This window comes from Cygnus atratus, chromosome Z, assembly GCF_013377495.2.
Source record: "Cygnus atratus isolate AKBS03 ecotype Queensland, Australia chromosome Z, CAtr_DNAZoo_HiC_assembly, whole genome shotgun sequence".
In the NCBI taxonomy this organism is placed as follows: domain Eukaryota; kingdom Metazoa; phylum Chordata; class Aves; order Anseriformes; family Anatidae; genus Cygnus; species Cygnus atratus.
In genome coordinates this window covers 29,930,254-29,949,260 of record NC_066396.1, presented here as the reverse complement: position 1 = coordinate 29,949,260, position 19,007 = coordinate 29,930,254, and the positions used below count along the sequence as shown (strand labels likewise).

General features: G+C 38.2%; 1 protein-coding gene across 3 annotated transcripts in view; it reads right to left on the bottom strand.

The window, feature by feature from the left end:
- Positions 1-2,656: 2,656 nt before the first annotated feature.
- RIC1 (RIC1 homolog, RAB6A GEF complex partner 1) overlaps positions 2,657-19,007 on the bottom strand; it is a 48,860-nt gene continuing 32,509 nt past the window's right edge. For all 3 annotated transcript variants that reach the window (XM_035567664.2, XM_035567666.2, XM_035567665.2), the window contains exons 13-26: positions 17,840-17,878; positions 17,444-17,554; positions 16,850-16,939; positions 16,138-16,298; positions 14,993-15,131; positions 11,144-11,260; positions 9,561-10,289; positions 9,088-9,246; positions 8,844-8,977; positions 7,667-7,953; positions 6,663-6,857; positions 5,262-5,439; positions 4,926-5,114; positions 2,657-4,569 (exon numbers count right to left, since the gene is read on the bottom strand). In XM_035567664.2, the coding sequence (XP_035423557.1) occupies positions 4,284-4,569; positions 4,926-5,114; positions 5,262-5,439; positions 6,663-6,857; positions 7,667-7,953; positions 8,844-8,977; positions 9,088-9,246; positions 9,561-10,289; positions 11,144-11,260; positions 14,993-15,131; positions 16,138-16,298; positions 16,850-16,939; positions 17,444-17,554; positions 17,840-17,878 (2,814 nt within the window). In that variant the 3' untranslated portion in view covers positions 2,657-4,283. The remainder of the gene's footprint in view (positions 4,570-4,925; positions 5,115-5,261; positions 5,440-6,662; positions 6,858-7,666; positions 7,954-8,843; positions 8,978-9,087; positions 9,247-9,560; positions 10,290-11,143; positions 11,261-14,992; positions 15,132-16,137; positions 16,299-16,849; positions 16,940-17,443; positions 17,555-17,839; positions 17,879-19,007) is intronic.

Sequence of the window (19,007 nt, the reverse complement as noted above, 5' to 3'; positions counted from 1 at the left end):
CACCTTCTGCTGTTTTTGTTTGCTGCCTGACTTTGGCTACAGATCTGTTTGCTACAACAATGCTGGGGTTGAATTTTCCTTTTCTTAGTGTTTAATTTTCCTTTGCTTTTTTTTTGTCTTCCTTTGATTTGGTATGTCTATAAACAAAAAATCTTAGCTCTTCTTACCTGTTCTTGGATTGCATTTCCACATAGGTATTTGCGTTATATTCATGTTACGTGCCCAACTTTCTCTTTACGTGATCAAGAGTTGCGTGCCAGGTATGGATGAGAGAGTATCCATTGGTATCTATTCCTAGTTTAAATAACCCATCTTTAGCGTTTTCTGCACTTTAACTTCACTCATGAAAATGTAGGTAATTAATAGTATACAAATACAGCAGCACAAAACCAGAAGGTCAATACATGTTCCTTCCCTTCCTGTTACGAGTTCAAGCATTGGCGTTATTTTTGCCAGTCACTGTTAGCTAACGTTCATCTCATTAACCACTAGAATCTTTCAACAGTCTTCAGCTCTCAGCGATAGGATAAACTATTATGAGACAGTAAGTAGTATCTGTGGCCTTTTTTTTTCAAGGCTTTTTGTCACTTTGGTTGTTGCAGCTTACTGCCCTAAACAGTGGGTGACTACCTATTGTTTTATAATCCTATTGTAGTGGTAGACAACTTTTTTTCCTCAATTTATAAGGAAAAAAAAGGCCTCTTTTGTAGAGGTCCGAGCTAGATTATGGATTCATATATTTCTGTCTACTTAGCAGTGGATCTCAACCTATAGCTTATAGGAGCTTCAGCTTTAAAACCAGCTTTTTAAATTTGTTGCTTTGCAACTGGCTAAAACAGTAGTAAAAAAAAAAATCAAAAATTAATCTACTTTAGCTGACCAAAGTGATGGTGAAAACTTTCCAAAGAAATATTACTTGAGTCAATCAGTTTTGCAAGTATACTATGAGTTTTTCAGTGAGCAGCAAGGAACCTAGCACTGTTGCTCTTTTTCAGACGCCATTAGTGCTGTACAGGGTGAGACCCAGATCAAGAAAACATGCTCATCTGCAAATGCTGATGATGAAATGAGTTTTCTTTAAATATAGACATTAAACAGTTATGTAGGCCAAGCTGGCAAGAACTAAGGCAGCCTGCCTGCTTTATGTTAGCTGGGTAAACAAAGTGAGAGGCAAGGCGGAATGCCACGGAAAATGTTAAAGCTTAATGTGTTAAATAGGTATTTTCTCCCCTGTTTAGGTTAAGGTAATAGCTCTTATTTGCAGAAGACTAAATGTGTGGGGAGTTAACCTGGGCTGGCATCCAAGCTGCTTTCCCTCTCCTGAACAGGATGGGGGGAAGAATGTAAGATGAAAAGGCTTCAGCATTGAGCTAAGGGCAGGGAGATCACTGCTGATTACCATCACAGGTAAAACAAACTCAACCTGGGAAAAATTTATTTAATTTATTCCACCCCCACCTTCTTCCCAGGCTCAGCTTCACAACTCCCTATTCCCAAGTCCTCTGCTTCCTTCCCGGCAGCACAAGCCAGGCTGGGGCAATTGCTGCTGCTCCTTCCTCTTCAGGCTTTTCTCTTTCACCACTGTGGGGTCCCTCCCACAGGATAGAAGGAACAGCTCCAGTATGGGTCATACTCCTCCAAGAAAACTATCTCCCACCCCCCTGCCACCCCCATCTGGGCTGGCAGTCCTGCTGGGAGCTTGTGCCTTGCATGGGCTCGAAATGCACTGCAGCTTCCTGCAGGGTGTATCCACTGCAGTGGGGGTATCTGCTCAGAAATGATCCCCCCGGCCTGCAGGAGAGAACCTGGTCCCCCCCATGGTCCACTCCCCAGGCCGCAGGACACCTGCTGCTATAGTGCCTTGGTGTCAGTGGGGCTATTTCTCATTTTTTTTCTTCCTCACACCTCTCTTGCTCACAGCTGCTGTGCAGTGCTTTTTACTCTGTTAAACGTTACCACAGTGGTGCTCCCAGCATTGCTGATGGGCTCAGCTTTGGCCAGCAGGGGTGCTGTTGGAGCTCGATGGAAGTGGCTGTCTCATAGTGCAAACAAGGGGCTCACCTCATAATAGGGGCCACCTCTGCAGCTTCCTCTGCTACCACAATCTTGCCAAATACAACTAACATCTCTTTTCAAAACAATGGGTGTATTTAACTTCCAAGATGCACTAATAAAACAGTTTTTTTCAACTTAGAAGCACAATACCTTCATTCTGTGAAACAGGTAGGCCACATGGAGACAATGCAGCAAAGTAAAACAATTCATCTGGTATTTTCTGTGAGAGTTTAGTTTCTCCAGGACAACATGCAGGAATTCTGGTAAAGTTCACTACCACTGGCTTGAAGTGTGATCTTCCACAGCAGTAACTTCAAGTAAGGTTGAATACATTTGTCTTTTAATTACAACAGCAGTGGGATTGAAATACAAAATTAGCACATATAATTTGCATAGAGATAATTACTACTAAAGAAGTACAAACTTCTAAAATTTCAGAACTAAAAAGATTTAACTGCTAAACAACACCACAGTAGTAAGATGTTTAATATCAAGAATCTTAGTATGTCAGTTAATGCATGTGTTCACTTGTACAGATCCAACCCTGAACAGCAGAAAGATGGCTGGGCTTACAGCATTACCACAGAATCACAGAAAAATATTAACTTGGAAGCAGTTTTTATTTGTTTTAACATGAAAACTTATAGATGAAATATTTTTTTCCATAGAAAAGCTTTCTAAATATCCCCTTAAAACAATCGATTCTGAAGTCAGATCACAACAGGCTTGTAGGTACTAATTTGGAAGGAAGTATGATAGACATTATCTGTAACCAGTAGCTATAATGCATACTAAACTTAATGCTGGGACTCAACTGGATTTCTTTGCTGTAAAACTTTGATATTAGTTTCAACTCTCAAGTGGAGATTCGAGCTCCATTCAGTAAAATCTCCAGCTTTCCAAGTAATACTATTATTGCACTTGTACTGGTTGTATTGGCTTAATAAAGCCATTTTAAAGCAACCATTTAATATTTGTACATTTTAAAGCACTTGATCTTATCTGCAAAGGAAATAAAGACAATAAAACCACAATTTATTTCAACTTCATAGTGAATGTTGCTAAGTTTTAGAGTTTAAATAGATGTGCATTTTATAACTACGCTATGAAAGCAACAGATGCTGTAACTACCTTTTGACGACTTGTTTGGTCCATGTCAGTAATCAAGTGATGTTATAAAAAATAAACTAGTTTATTTTGTATAAAATGAGCAATGTTGCATTTTTGTTCAGATTGCACAGTACAAACAAGCTAATATCTAAATTAATACTGTTACAGGTAGTTATTACATAGGGACAGCAGCTAGAAAAAATAAGGTACCTCAAAGCAACAGACTTTTGCAGCCAGCTTTCCATAACATTGTATGAAAGTTAAATAAGTCTTAGTTACATGTATATTATAAAATGTTTGAAAATCGTTTAAGTACGAGCTGTTAAACTAATTTTTCATAGCAAGAGTATATGATGAGTATTTACATTTTAAAAATCCATTTTTTTTCAGAAAAGAATTTACAATGAAATAAATAACCTTCAGCAATCCCTTAAATCCAACTATAAGATCTGTAAGTGGCAGTTAAAAACAAAAGAAAACAAACAAAAAAACAGATAAGCCACCTTGTGTCACTGCTAGGTCAGTAAAGTATGCCTCATACAGAAAGAAGTGCAACTCTGCTTTGTCTTTACTAGGAATCTAGAAACATGCAAGTTACATATGGGTACCTTCAAATATGGTACAACCTTGAATATTTGTACAAGAGTATTCACAAAAACATACAATATATTTTACACTCCTTTCATACAAAATATTGATATCAAACCAATCTGCATTGATCAGACATTTCTTAGGCAGGCAAGGTGGGAAGGAGAACAACTTTTAGTCTCCACTTTACCTTTTAAACTCAAGCAAGAGATAAGATAGTAGCTTCTCCCGAGTATGCTGTGATGTAGAGGGACTGATGAACATTAGCTGAACCTGTATACATATGTATTTGCTGTCTCTCAGCACTATTAAGTATCAAAACCTAAAGCTGCAGTCTGAAGATTGCATCAAAAAAAATCTTGCCTTCTTCTGAAGTTGTTAGATGGAACTGCTTCTGAGTTACATTATCCCCAATATAGATTTGAAAGATTAAAATATAAAAAAAAGTTCAACTCCAAAACACGGAAGCATGTCTAGAGCTGGTTTGCTTCCTTTCACACCTGATGTTTGGGAAGTAGTTCATCTTTCATTTAAGACACAGTACAGTCATAACTGCCTTCTTGGAATGAATCCTCATCCTCTGTCTTAGACTTGTCCTCTTCATGTCTGCTAGCACTGCTGTTGCCAGCATCACTCTGAGGATTAGTGCCATGGCTAATCAAAGTCCTGCTTTCCTCAACTCTGGTGTTTGCTTGTTCTGTAACTTTAGAAGGATTCACTGGCTGAAAAGCTTCAGGCTGTACTTGCTCTTCTGCTATTTCACTTAGCTTCTGGATCTGTGGTTTGATGATATTTAGAAATGGCTTGTACCCAGGGCTAGGAAAATAAAGGTATAGAACATCTTTAGTGAATTAGAAATGGTACTTTTGTCAAATGCCTGAAAAGCAGAATTTCTTGGGAGATACTTGGTATAAAGAGGTGTGTTCTAGCATCCTTCTTGTACAGAAGTTGTCTTTTTTTTTTAATTTAAAAAAGCAATCATAATTGAACAGTAGAAATTGGTGGTGTTTTTTTCAGGTTGACCCCAACTGTATTAAGTGACTGTCCATAAATTTCCTGCAAAAGTGTATTAAACAATTGTTTTAACTTGGGGCTGAGATGACTCCCAAGTTATTTCTGTGGGTAACTAAGTATCCACAACTGGAACAGAAATGAAGGAAAATAACACTTACCAGTCCGTAGAAGCCCATTTGTCAACAGCATATAGGCCAGCCTTGATATTCTGACAGATTTCTCCATCAATATCAGAGGATTGCATTACACTGAAAACTTGGTTGATTACTGAAGATTCTCTGAGGATAAGACCTATGATAATACACCAGTCCAGACATCCTGCTTCCATGAAGATATGTAGCAAGTACCTGTATGGAAAAACACTCTACTTAGTTCTTTTCCCCCCATTGAGAGACAAAATCCCAAAGTGCAAGCAGTATAGAAACACTACATACTGTTTCTTTCTCATAATGCTGGGTACTAGTCATTCCAAGTTTCAAATGCAAAATACTTACCGCAGCTGGACTTGTGACTTGTGTGGCCCTTTACTGGCCAGTTCTAGAGAGATATGTTCAAGCTCTGACTGAGTTAGACTTAGGCTGGAGAAGTTCTCATCCACCATGGTCCAGTCACCATCCACCATAGAACTCGTTTCAGTCAGGTCTGTTGCTGAACCAATGCTGCATTCATCACCTATCAAAAACACTCAGAAACATAAGGGGAAAAAAACTACTCACTTTACTAAGACTCAGAATTTCTTAACTACTTCCTACAGAAATTGATCAACTACACAGTAGTTACCCACTATGATTAGTAATTAGATTAGTAATTAAATTATTAGAATTCACCTGGTAGTATTTCAAAGATTATTAATTCACTTTAAAAACAAGCTGCTTCAAAATGCTTATCAAAGTCCATTGACCTCAAAGGTCTTCATTCAGCTCAGAAAAAGGTGAGATACTTGTCTATAGAAATAACAGTAGTGGCAGGCAGCAGTACAAGTGCAGAGATTTTTTTTCCTCATTCTGTTTTTTTGAGAGTTGTGTAACAATTAAAGCCCGATACATTTTTGCAGTCTCAGAAGTAATAAATACAACAAATAGGAATGAAAATACAGAAAGGCAGTGCCCAAGGAGAGGTACAGAACCTCATCCTTCATTTTTTAGAGCCCATCAATCTGTTAAATAGTAGCTCCAAGTGTTTTTTTCTCTTACAGGAGGCCCTAGCATCTTGGAGAGATTGTACTTCACACAGTCTTTGCCCTAGTAAAGTGGAAATCACAGGATATAGACATGGTTGAAAATGTTGCTCAGTGCTTGAGGACAAGAGGGAGTAGAAAAAAAGATGAGAAATCGTTCAGTCTTAACAGCTGTCTCTTACTGGTCAGAAAATGCACAGAGGATCTTATTTCCTTCTGTTTTCTTGAGCTCATTATACATTTGAACTTTTACAAAAGTGATAAAAACAAAAGTTCTTGGGAAAAAATGAACTATATCAGACCATAATTTCCTCAAATTCCTCATTAAAGAATGTATCTAACATCTTTCTAAAGAAATCCAAAAGCCCAAAGTTAATGCACTAAAACACTGCTGACCTGTGCAAGAGGCAAAAATAAACTTCAAACACTCTTCTCAGACAGACTAAAAATATTAAATTGCAATTTACTATCAGGGATAGGAACACTTCAAGTATGAATTTTATATTCTACTTCAAGTACTCACAGATGTATGACATGAGTATATCTCTGTTGTAAAAATTTCAGGTCAATTTTCAACAGGTCCTCTATTTTTTCACCTGCATTATGGTATCAGCCATCGAGAAGCAACAATACAGCAGTCACATGCAAATACCAGAATGTAGGTGCTTATTTCCAGGTGTATTTTTCCAATAGGCAAGTAGAGGGAAGAGTGACTAACCTTTACTTAGCAAAGGAGAAAGGAATGCATCTTGCATGTGTGGTCCATGGGATGAAGCAGTGTCAATTTCTCTCTGAGAGGAGCCGATAGTGCCAAGCCAACTGCGACTCCTAGGTGTGCTTGAAACCCCTGTGTCCACTTCCATATTTACAAAGGTGTCTGCAGACTGAGATTTTAGCAGCTGTTCCCCCATGGCTTAAAAAACAAACAAAGAAACAAACAAAAAAAAAAACACACCAAAGGACAGATCATGTAAACATCAGAAAGGAAGTTTGGAAAGTTCTCTCCAGGCATTTAGGAAAGCTAAAACTTGTAACTAAGTCAATAGTCAATTAATTTGTTGAGATCACCAAGAGCAAGGGAATGCAGTAAATTTTGGTATTTCAAGAACTTCTGGTCAGCTTTTTATGTCAGCACTGGCATCAACAAAACATCAGCTAATAAAGTATTAGCATCAATAAAACTAAGTAACAGTGCTGCTACGACTAGGCAGAGGAAGACTTGGCAGCTACTATCAACTTTGCCCTAAGAAGGTAAACTAGAGACTAATAACGCAAAGAGGTTTACAGCAAGCTTTCAAATTTCTAGTCCTCTACCACATGGAGAATTTCAAAGATTAGGAACATTATTTTTTAATATAAAATAATTAAGCAAATTACTATCTAAAAACTGTACAAGTTTTGATTTTATAATTTTCCATAGCTATACATCAACAAGCAGTATCCCAGTTCAACTTACTACCTGCACAAGTCATATCCACTCCAGTGCACCTAAGAAAGTAAGAAACCTCAGAAGAAACAGTAGTGTAGTCAGACTGTACAAGAGATGAGGTCTATGCTAAACAGAATCCCTTCAAAAAACACACCCTGTATGAGAAGGCTATGCAGGTCATAAGCCTCAGCCTGTTCTTTGCTTGGCTGAATTGAGGAAGGAGATATTCAGACTGATGGGTGTAGGATTGCAGAAGAGAAACCTAGTCCAAATCAACTCAGATGTTACAGCACCTGTCTTGTACTTTCCGTTCTTGAAAGGTGAATTAATGGATGAAGCCGGTATGACTGGGAATGGCCAGAGGAAATCCTTGTGTAGCTTTTTCAAAGCGAACACAAAGTCTTCGACACGAGCAGCTCTGGCTCGCTCCTTGCACAGCCAGCCAATCAGCTCAAAGCCCAACTGTGCAGCAAAACAACCAAGGTCTTTCAGCTTGATTTCTTCTAGCAGACGCCGAGCATGCCGCCAAAGCATCATGTCAATGTACATGTTCTCAGCACAGTCACTGTCTTTACTCCACCTATGGACAAATCAGAGGACAGTCACATCAGGTGCTGGACTGAGTTGTAAGGACTGTTGGCCACAGCCACAGTACAAGTGGCCAAAGCAGTTTCCACCATTCCTTCCTGCTTATGTTCTCTAAAAGATCCCATTGCCACAACAGACAAGTGAAATAAAGGAAGAAAATTACAGCACCAAAAGCATCCATAGAGTATCAAACCATTCAAAATGCAGAAAAAAATAAAGATAAGAAGCCGATGCCATTGCAAAGTGACTTCTCAGATACAGGTTTAGAAAACAAGATTTGCATTAACCTAAGACACTTCCTTTCAAAACTCTTCTGATAGCACTATCTATGGAAAATTACTATCCAAAAGAATTACAGTTGGCAATGAGATTGTTTTGAAAGTCTTATATAGGAACAAAACAAAACCAAGATAATAATGAATCCTACCTCACTGCTTCTTCTAAACATTAATACTCATCAATATGAATTCTATGTACAGCAGTTTGAGAGAGATCCACCCAAATGTATAAAAGCCTTCATGGCTCATCAACACACTGCTAGATCAAGATACACACAACAGCACTGTGCAGTGTATTTTACGACACTGTGAGGTGTTAAAGACATTTTTCAGCAGAACAGATCCTCCTAATATGAGGCATGCGTTCTCACTAGCTATTTAAATTACTACAGGGGCATCCGCTGGATTTTGGTGAGCAATATCCATTTAAGTGTGTCACTATATAAATACACACATGTGAATATATCTTCTCCTAGAAGCATAAGGCCGTTGAAGGGAGGTGATGACAAATTTGTCTCTAGAATACAATACACTTCAATAGCTTAAACTGGGAAGAGAGCTAGTACATTACCAAACAAAGTAGGGAAGGAGAGAAAATTACTACCTTTTTCCAGATGGGCCAGAGGGCATACTCAGTGTTTTCGTCAAGTTAAATTTGCTGTGGAGATTCTCTGCTGATTGGGATAAACTAATGCTGCGATGTCTGAAGAATTCAAAGCCACTACTTGAACTGGGTTCCTAAAACCAAGAAAACACAGACTTGAAATCAACTGAGTAAGCATGCTACATGATAGCAAGATTAATCATTCACGTTTTGATGCACGGTATTTACTATTTTCACCACAGACCTGAGTTGTTGGTGTAGCTGGAGGCGTCTCTGTTTCTCCAGAACCAATGGCTTTAAGAAATCTGATCATATGACGACAAAGATCCCACTTTCCCTGCTCTAAGGCAGTGTTAAACAGGAGAGTAGCATGTTGTCTGCTAACTGCTGGAACTTCCATATTCTACAAATAACAAAGAATAATTAAGTCACTTGCTTTTACCGTCCTATTGTTGAGCAACAGAAAGATTAATAAGTCAAGTCATACCATGTCACATTCAAAAATAAGTGAGATTAGAGGAAAGAGCTTGCTTTCTGTTTTTTTTTTTTTCAACCATAAGCTAACTACTCACATTGCCTGATATTGCCCCCCTCCCAACTGGGCATAGTCATTGAACTTAAAATGTGTTTAATGTGTAACTTTGGAATGACAACAATTTTAAAATAATATAACCTCAGTGAATACCACCTCTCTTACAATATACAGGGTACCATTACCTGTAGGATAATAAGATAAGAGGCAGCTGTGTCCAAGTCCTGGGCCATTAAGCACTCTTCAAATAAGTCCTTTGGGTTTCCAACAGCAGCAAAAAGGTAATTCCACAGGGCGTACTCTGTCTTCCTAGCACAGTGAACTACTGTCTGCAGGAAGAGGGGGAACTCTGTAATGAACTTCGCCACAGTGGGAAGCAGAGGGTCGGGAATGGGTTCCCGCGAGGTAGCTTCTTCTTCCAGCACTTCATGAAGCATCAGTTCTAGTACATGAGGAAAGTATGGTAATGTGGCACAGGAGTGAGCCAAAAGCAAGGCTTGTTCACCAAGGTTCCTAACCAACAGCTGGCGTAAAATGTGATGGAGGTAGATCTGAGAGGTTCTCTCAACAATGGAGAAAGGAAAAAGAACCTCTAAATGTTCTCTAGCACTGGTTTGAGTGTATAAACAGTCATAGAGCACAGTGTCATTAACAGCACCAAGAACCAAGGCATCTTCAAACAAAACAGCCAGTGGGTATATGTTGATGTGGAAAGGCAGCATGATCCGTCTTGACAGAAAGGAATGTGGTTTTCGATGATCTCTGGGAAACAGGGGAAGCCAAACTTTCATACCTGCCCCACCACAGCTGAGCCAAAGAGCTTCCAATAAGTGGCGTTTCTGTTTGTTGATCCTGCAAGTAGTCCACACATTTTCAACAGACTGGGCTAGAACAACTGGAGCACAGAAAGGCAGCTATAAAAAAAAAAAGTCATATTTCATTGTACCTTTTTTTTTTTAAACCCTTCACAAGAGCTCTTCTTTCAGCTAAGAACTGTTCTCTCTCTGCAAAGCACCTGTAATATATTACTTATATTAACTCAATAGAGACTTCTTTCCTTTTTCTAACCACCTTATAGTAGTCAGGAAACCTGAGGAGCGAGGATAAGGGAGTAAAGCAAAAGCCTGCTCTCCACTTCTTCAGTTACCCAAAAGTCCAATGAAGAAATGACAGAATTACTACAAAGTCAAAATCCGCTAGTGTTTGATTGAACTAACAAATGACTCTTCATCTAAACTTTTCAAATTTCACTTTCCTGAAGTCCTTGTTTCATGTAACCAAAGGGTTTTTCAACAGCACAGAAAAACTAGTACTTGAAAATTCAGTATGTGGTTTTTATTATTGTTGCTTCTAGAAATTTTGTAGATATATTCTGCAAAAGCAACAACATTTCATAAACATATAAAACAGTTTTAGATAGAGTGGACACTTTCTGTTATTACTGCATACCAAATGTTGCACAGGACCTTTACTCTTAAAAACTTACATCTTTCATTGCAACACAAGTAGTAAATACTTGTAGTAAAAACAAGTAGTGAATACTTTAGTTAGATATTTACATAAGTAAGTAGTAACTTTTCATAAATTCTTAGAAAAACATCATGGGAATTGTAATGTATTTCCAGCTAACAATTCAGCTTGTAAGTGTAGACACTGCCTTGTGTAAATACTTTTTTTTTTTTAAACTCCTGTACTGCTTCCTTTCATGAATTCTCCAGTCATTGACATCTTTGAAGCCATACACAATATTACATATAAATTCACTCACATGCTTCCTTTGATTAGGATTATTATCCTTATCCCGTATCTGGGGGCCAGATCGATCCCGTTGCAACATGATGAGTTGTCCTGCTAAGTTTAGCATAATACTTTCAGCCTCACAAGCCTAAGGATAAAACAGTGTTATGCAAATCATTTGTTTAAGCTTTTTGCATGGATCATTTTATCCATAACCACAATATAAACCCAGAATAGAAAGAATAAATTAACTGCAAAGCCTCTGCAAAGAGAGCTCACAACTATTATCCACGGACTATAAGATGCTACATTTTTAGTTACCCTCCAAGAGGGATTCTGACCAGAAAGGGACTAGTACAGTGTTCAGCTTCTGCTTCTCAGGCAAAAAAAAAAAAACGAACACCAAAAACAAACAAATAAAAATAACCCTATTGAACAGGTTCCCTGCAGATTTGCTTTCCAGAACTAGCATGCATAAACAGGGCATGTCTGAACTCCACACACTGCTTTCCTTGGATGTTTTATACCAGGAGCTGACAAGTTACAGGATAAGCTGGTATGTAAACTTGAAAGACATCAATTACTTAGCTGTAACTATGTTAAAGCCAACAGCCACCCCCTAGTAAACTTAGCACTCTGTTCATACGTGCCCACAGTTGATCAGATACTTCACTAGGTAGATGTAGACATGTCTCAACAGTTCTTAATCTGAATTACATAATCCCCTATTTAAAAAAAATAAATTCATACAAATTTTATTTTTTTTTTAAACACGCATCGCACAGGGATGCTGGCTTCAACCTAGACTGCAGCAAAGCCTTTGACAGGGTCTCCCACAGTATTCTCCTGGAGAAGCTGGCAGCCCATGGAGCTCTTTACTGGGTTAAAAACTGGCTAGACGGCTGGGCCCAGAGAGTGGTGGTGAACGGTGTGAAATCCAGCTGGTGACCGGTCACCAGTGGTGCTCCCCAGGGGTCAGTGTTGGGGCCCATCCTCTTTAGTATCTTTATTGATGATGACGATGAGGGAATTGAGTGCACCCCCAGTATGTTTGCAACTGGGGAGAAGTGTTGATCTGCAGGAGGGTCGAAAGGCCCTGCAGAAGGACCTGGACAGGATGGGTCGATGGGCAGAGGCCAGTGGGATGAGGTTCAACATGGCTAAGTGCCAGGTCCTGCGCTTTGGCCAGAACAACCCCATGCAGCGCTACAGGCTTGGGGCAGAGTGGCTGGAAAGCTGTGCAGAGGAAAAGGACCTGGGGGTGCTGGTTGATGCTCACCTGAACATGAGCAGGCAGTGTGCCCAGGTGGCCAAGAAGGCCAACGGCATCCTGGCTTGTGTCAGGAATAGCGTAGCCAGCAGGGCCAGGGAGGTGATCGTCCCCCTGTACTCAGCTCTGGTGAGGCCACACCTCGAGTACTGTGTTCAGCTTTGGGCCCCTCACTACAAGGAGGGCATCAAGGCCCTGGAATGTGTCCAGAGAAGGGCTACAAAGCTGGTGAAGGGCTGGAACACAAGTCCTGCGAGGAGCAGCTGAGAGAACTGGGGTTGTTTAGTTTGGAGAAGAGGAGGCCCAGGGTAACCTTATTGCTCTCTACAACTGCCTGAAAGTAAGGCATGGGGAGCTGGGGGTCGGCCTCTCCTTGCAGGTAACTAGTGATAGGACTAGAGGGAATGGCCTCAAGTTGTGCCAGAGGAGGTTGCAGTTGGAAATTAGGAGACATTTCTTCTCAGAAACAGCAGTCAGGCATTGGAACGGGTTGCCCAGGGAGGTGGTAAAGTCACCATTCCTGGGTCTGTTCAAGGAAAGGTTGGACGTGGTGCTTAGGGACATAGTTTAGTGGGAGATATTGGTGGTAGGGGGATGGTTGGACCAGATGATCTTGGAGGTCTTTTCCTCTAGGCACACAACACTTGAAAGAACTGTTTTAATTGGTTTTGGTTTTCTGTTTGTTTTAACACTAGGCCTTTCTGCCCAAGTGAACTCAATAGTTTCTCAATCCATGTAGAGATGGCTAAAAGTCTAATTCAATGCAGAAGGACTCAGAAGACTCAAGCACAACTAAGTACCTACAGATATATTCATTTATACAGGTCTTGTGCCAAAGAGTAAATACTGGACTTTGTTTACTAGATTCCATGTTTATTTTCTATTGCCTAAAAGTAAGAGGGTCTTATGATGTCAGCTAAGCCTGTTGACATGGGCAAGCCACCAGTATTTTAAGATAAATAAAGCTTTGCATTCTTATCAGTATCACCACTACATGCTAGCATCTTACAGCAGACTACCATTGGTAAATGTGCCAAAAGAAGTTTAGCCACAGTTGCACAGTATCTTGAACCTAAACTTTCTAAGAGCTACTGTTGAAGAAAAATATTTTTAATTAGGTGTATCAAGAAAGCAAAGTATTGTTTCTACAGATTTATTTACCTGTTTCATGTTAATCTTAAACCAAGTCACTGGAGCTTCTACTAGGCTGTGCATTAAGTTTAATCTGCATGGATAGAGGGCCTGCATGGTAAATTTGCAGCACCAGGAAATAGGCTAACAAATGGTTAACAACACTGAAAAGGCTGACATATTAAGTCAGGCTCACTGCTTTGTCCAAAGGGCAGTACAACTTCATATTCAGTACTAACATTAATGCTTTTCTTTTGATCAGTACCAACTTTTAATATTAGTCTCTGACATCATTTGCTGGTATAAATATGTTGTGTAACTACTGGCTTGACTGTGTACTTGCCAGTCTGGGTTGTATAAATCTGACCATTTGACCACTCTATGAGAGCTAGTAAGCTATGAGAGCTAGTATGTCTTCCCAGGACTTACTAGACAAGAGGTAAAGATAAAAATGAAACAATTTTGGCACAGGGACATAACCAAAAAAGTGTAAGGACACACAGCAAAACAGACTAGAAAATCACAAGTATGTTGCCTTTTACACTCTTGTCCAAGATCACATGAAAGTCTTAGGATGCATGTTCAGCACACTCAATTAGAATACACTGGAGAAAGCAATGCAAACCTTTGGATTTTACATCTGTGCTAGTGCTTCGGTATCTGCCAATGGCTTTGTTATGTGAAGAAAAAATACACGTCTTGCATATCCAGGGCCCTAGCTCACAGATAACACAACTTCAGAACTAACTTAGAGTAGCTGCTGTGAGGTAATATGCTTCATAATGCAGCTAACCAAAAAATTAAGCTTTATTTATTTATACCACAGACAACAAAAATCCAATTTCACTTTACACTGTACTTTCCAGTGGTCTTAATTATTTCCTAGAGTTAAGACAGAGCATCAGCTTCACACTGCAGACATTGTTTGGCTGTTGACCTATCTCCTGACAACAAGTAGGAACAATTATCTTACTTTATCTTAGTGTAGTATGAAATTGACTAGAAGTAACCTTAAGGTGATATGCGATCTTTTTTCTATGTATTCTTTTGCAGTTGACTTATTACTGTAGAATAGGCACTTCCTAGTGCCATGCATAGCTCTGGTGTGCAGCGTTTAATACATAAAAAAAACATACTAGTTAAGTATGTTTATTTATTATTACATTATTACATTTATTATTAAGTTGTTAAGTAAACATACTAGCATAGTTAATTTTTCCCCCAATATTTGGTCCCAAACTTTACAAGATGACAAGAGAAGACATGAAACAGAAATAAGAATTTACTTTTTTTTCCTCTTGCAGCTCATGAAGTCTTCATAATAAGCACCAGGAAAAAAAAAAAAAAACACATTTGGCATTTTACCACACAGAAGAACCTCTGACTTATGATTTTCATTAGTCAGGTAAGTGTTGAGAACTAAGCTAACAAATCCAGGCAACAATTTCTTTTGAATTTTGAGCACTATAGTCTTTGTACCTGCTGAGGCATCTTCAAGCTGATGCCAGTCTCTGTCCTCACCGATGTCAATGTAACAGACACTACAAGAAAAGGATGGGGGATGTATCGAGACATGGACACTTCTTGAAGAACTTGGACACTGGCAGTAGGGTTAAGACTGAAATAAAAGATGACAATGGTTAGCAGTTGTTTAATAGTATTTAATATAAAATCAGTATTATGAAGCAAACCTAATGAAAATAATCAACTTAACTTAGCAAACGATTTACTCTACAGATCAGTTACTTCCCTTTAAGCAGAAAACTCATAGGCCCAGATACCAACACTACCAAAAGTTACCAAATAAACCTACCAAGCTAAGCTCCTGTATCTTAACGGTTTTGGGGAACAGAGCTGTATGTGTGGACAGAAGACATCAGATAATTCACAATAAGACTCTAGTCAACTTCCAGTTTTGAGTTTTTCTTTCAAAAACATTGCAAATATTTTCCTCTGAAGTGGGTCAATAGCTTACTTTCTGCTAAAAAAGGTCCTTTCTTGCTGAAACCAAAATACCATATGGAAAGAAAAATCACCTGTTTTGACACTCAAAAACTATCTGGGAATCTGTCTCTCCTCTATGGTCACTAATCTTACCTGTGTGAAAGTATCTGGCTCTTTATTGCTACTAAAATAGCTTCCCACAACCACAAAACAGGCCAAACTTTTTTTCTCTCTTCATCTTTGCTACTCCACCCCTAACTCCACCAATTCCTACTTCTAATGTTAGAAATATTTTCTTGTTAAAATATTCAGGGTGTCTTTCAGTACCTTTTTCTTCTGTTTACATTCAGTTTTCAAGTTATTATCAAGTAGAACAAGCCACATGTTTCTGCATACATAGCTTGGAATATGCATGCCCCCATGCATACCCCCACACCTAACGTGTGTATTTGTGTATATCCGAGTGACAAGACTCATGAATTATCACTTGTGCATACCAGTAACACTCCTCTGACGCTGTATTTAAAATTCTGACTCAACAAGTCGTCAAACTTTATATTGCTGAATATAAATACATATATATATTCATTTATATATATTTATAAATATATACATATATATATGAATTTACTCAGACTGAGAACCAATTTACCGGAAAATGTTTAAATACTAATACTCACCCTTCAGGCCTTCTCTCAATACTGTAAAGGCAAATGGAACAATCTGCTCTGAACAATATTACGATGTCCCGGAAGACACTCAGTAGTAATGTGTTTGCTTGCACTTTGGTGATGTGTGCAAATGCATTGTCAAGGTTAGATGTTCGCAGGTAGATTCTCAGCTACAAGGAAAACTAGTAGTGTGAATATAGGTTCTGTTTACTAACAAAGTAATAGCACTTCCACATTTTTTTTTGTGGGATAGTTGTCATGGATTTCTAGCAAGATACATTACTGTGTTTGTTTTAACAGATGATTTATGCATTGTATTATACTATTGCATCCAAAGTTGTTGAAGAACAGTACAGCCAAATCTGAAGTACTGAACAACCACCACAGGGGAGTTTCATTCATTAGTTTAAAAAAAGTTTAAATATTACAAAAACTCTCCCTCTTTCTGTAATGGAAACCTCAAAACAGGCTTTGTCTTAACATTTAAAAATACCACAAAGTTTTTATATCAATGAGCAGATTCATGGTTCTCAGCAGAAAACAAGTTTATTATTGCTATTAAAAACTATGTGCAAATAATTATTTAAGTATTAATATATAATTTTTGAAGGTGACCTGAAGTCACCTATAAGTCAAGTTACTCATATTTATACTACTGCTTTTGAACAGATCTAATATTCTAAGCAAGATTTAATAATTTTGAAGAAAAAAAATACCTCACCTCTTCCTGATGATCATTTAAATTATAACATGCAAGAACAATGAAGTCATTCCACCATGCTAAGCCTCCTGTAACAATCATATTTTGCTCCTGAAAAGAAAAAAAACACAAGGCAAACTTTATTGATAAGAGTAAGGCAATCTATTGATACGAAGTTTTGGCTGTTTGAAAATAACAAAGTACTAAAGAATAGTATGTGAAGGACAAACTTCATCCTATGAGACACAGCTCTACTGTTCTCTAGTCTCCTGGCATCCCTGAACTCTCCCAACTTAGCTTTCTGCTTTGGGCCCGAATTTAAAGCTTAACATCCAAAGCTGGGTTTCACACAAACTCTCAGATAGTATGTATGGTAGTGTCTGACTAAATGTAGTCATATTTAGAAACAATTAATAATCAGACATGAACTATTGCACCAAAACCACAAGACATTTCAGCTATTTTATGGAAAATGTGGAAAATCAACTACCCTAATCCCAAGTGCATCGTCAGGTTGTTTATCTGAAAAAGATACTTTTAATTTTTCTCCAAGAATCACATTCCAACAAATTTATTCTCCCCAGTATACCCAAATAAAATTCCATAGCCTCTCACCTGGGTAATGTTTCCAAACAGCTTCCATTTTTTGGTGAGTAAAGAATAATGTGCAAAACCAAACTTGCCAACAACAGCTACATTCTGCCCAAGCTTGTCAATAGCTGAAAACTGGTCAAAAGAAAACAAAACAAAAAAACAGAACCTCAGTAGAGAAATAATCTAAATGGTATTTCCTATCCAAGTACATTACAATACGACAATAAAATGTCAGAGTCAAAACTTGTGAAGTATCTTGTTTTTATCAAGTTTTCTACTTTTCCTGCCCAACACATTCTTCTTACTGTAACTTAAAACAATGTTTTCATCTTTCAGAGGTCATCCAACCCTATAGGACAGTTGTTAAGAACCCCAATACCTTTAAGAAAGCGAGAATATAATCTTAAAATCACTCACCCTTATAGGCCAGTTGCTCTCTAGGTAAGTACTATGTATCTAAAAAATAAAGAACACCAAAACAAAAAATTACCATACTCAGAACCACTGAAGTAGTGATTAATTATAACTTTTCAATGTTGTATTTCTTTTAACTACAATTACTTTTTTTCTAATTATGTTCCCAAATCATACATGTTAAATTGTTTTTAATACAAGAAGTGTATTAACAACATACAACAGGTAATACAACATCACAAATTAACAGTCAAAATTTGCTGCTTTCGCTCCCCCCCTCACATACGTCTCTTTCATCAGAAACTTTCATGGGAATGTACAAGCTTTAACAAACACAGCCACCAAGAAGGACTTCCAGCGTTGCAATGAAATTTCTAATCCAATCAGAAACACACACCAGCATGGTCAAGAGCCCTGTTAGGAGAACACTGTGATGTGTCAAATTAAATCTTGATCCTGGACTTGTCACATAACATGGGATGATACAAATCCAGGATCAAACTTGAGTCCCTGGTCTAATACAAAACAGGTAAGTGCCTTCATTGTTCACACAGGTACGTTGATTCCCACAAAAATTCCAGTTGTTTTAATTTTTTTTTTCCTATACAGAAGGAAGACTCAGACCTTTCTCTGTTTCAGAGCACAGAAGTGGTATCTGGCCAGCTAAACTGGAAATTCAGCAGTATCCAGAACCTGATATACATGCCTACTGTAACATGCTGTTTAATAATACTAATTCATGCACTGTGAAAAACAAGATGTTGGTACGTATTTTTCTGCATAAAGGTTTTTAGAAGGTCTAAAATTCAAGTATGGAAGATTACAATTGCATTTCAGGTTAAATGTAATTTATTTTTTCATCCGTTGCAGAGAAAAGAGAATCTGTGCTATGATTACCCCTGTAAATAATTTCTTCTTCCCAAGCTTTATATTGTGATGTTTTTTTATATTGTGATGTTTTAATTACATGCTTAGACAGATGCCACCTAAGACTGCTTGAAAATACAGCCAAGGTCCTAGGGCTATATTCATCAGCTGAACATGCTTAAAGCAATCTGCAAAAAACAACAGAACTCATCCCTAAAGTGTTCCTTGCATGTCACACTTGCTTTCCCTTTCAAAGCATAGAAAAGGAAATTACTCTTTCATACAGTCAAAAGACATTTTGATT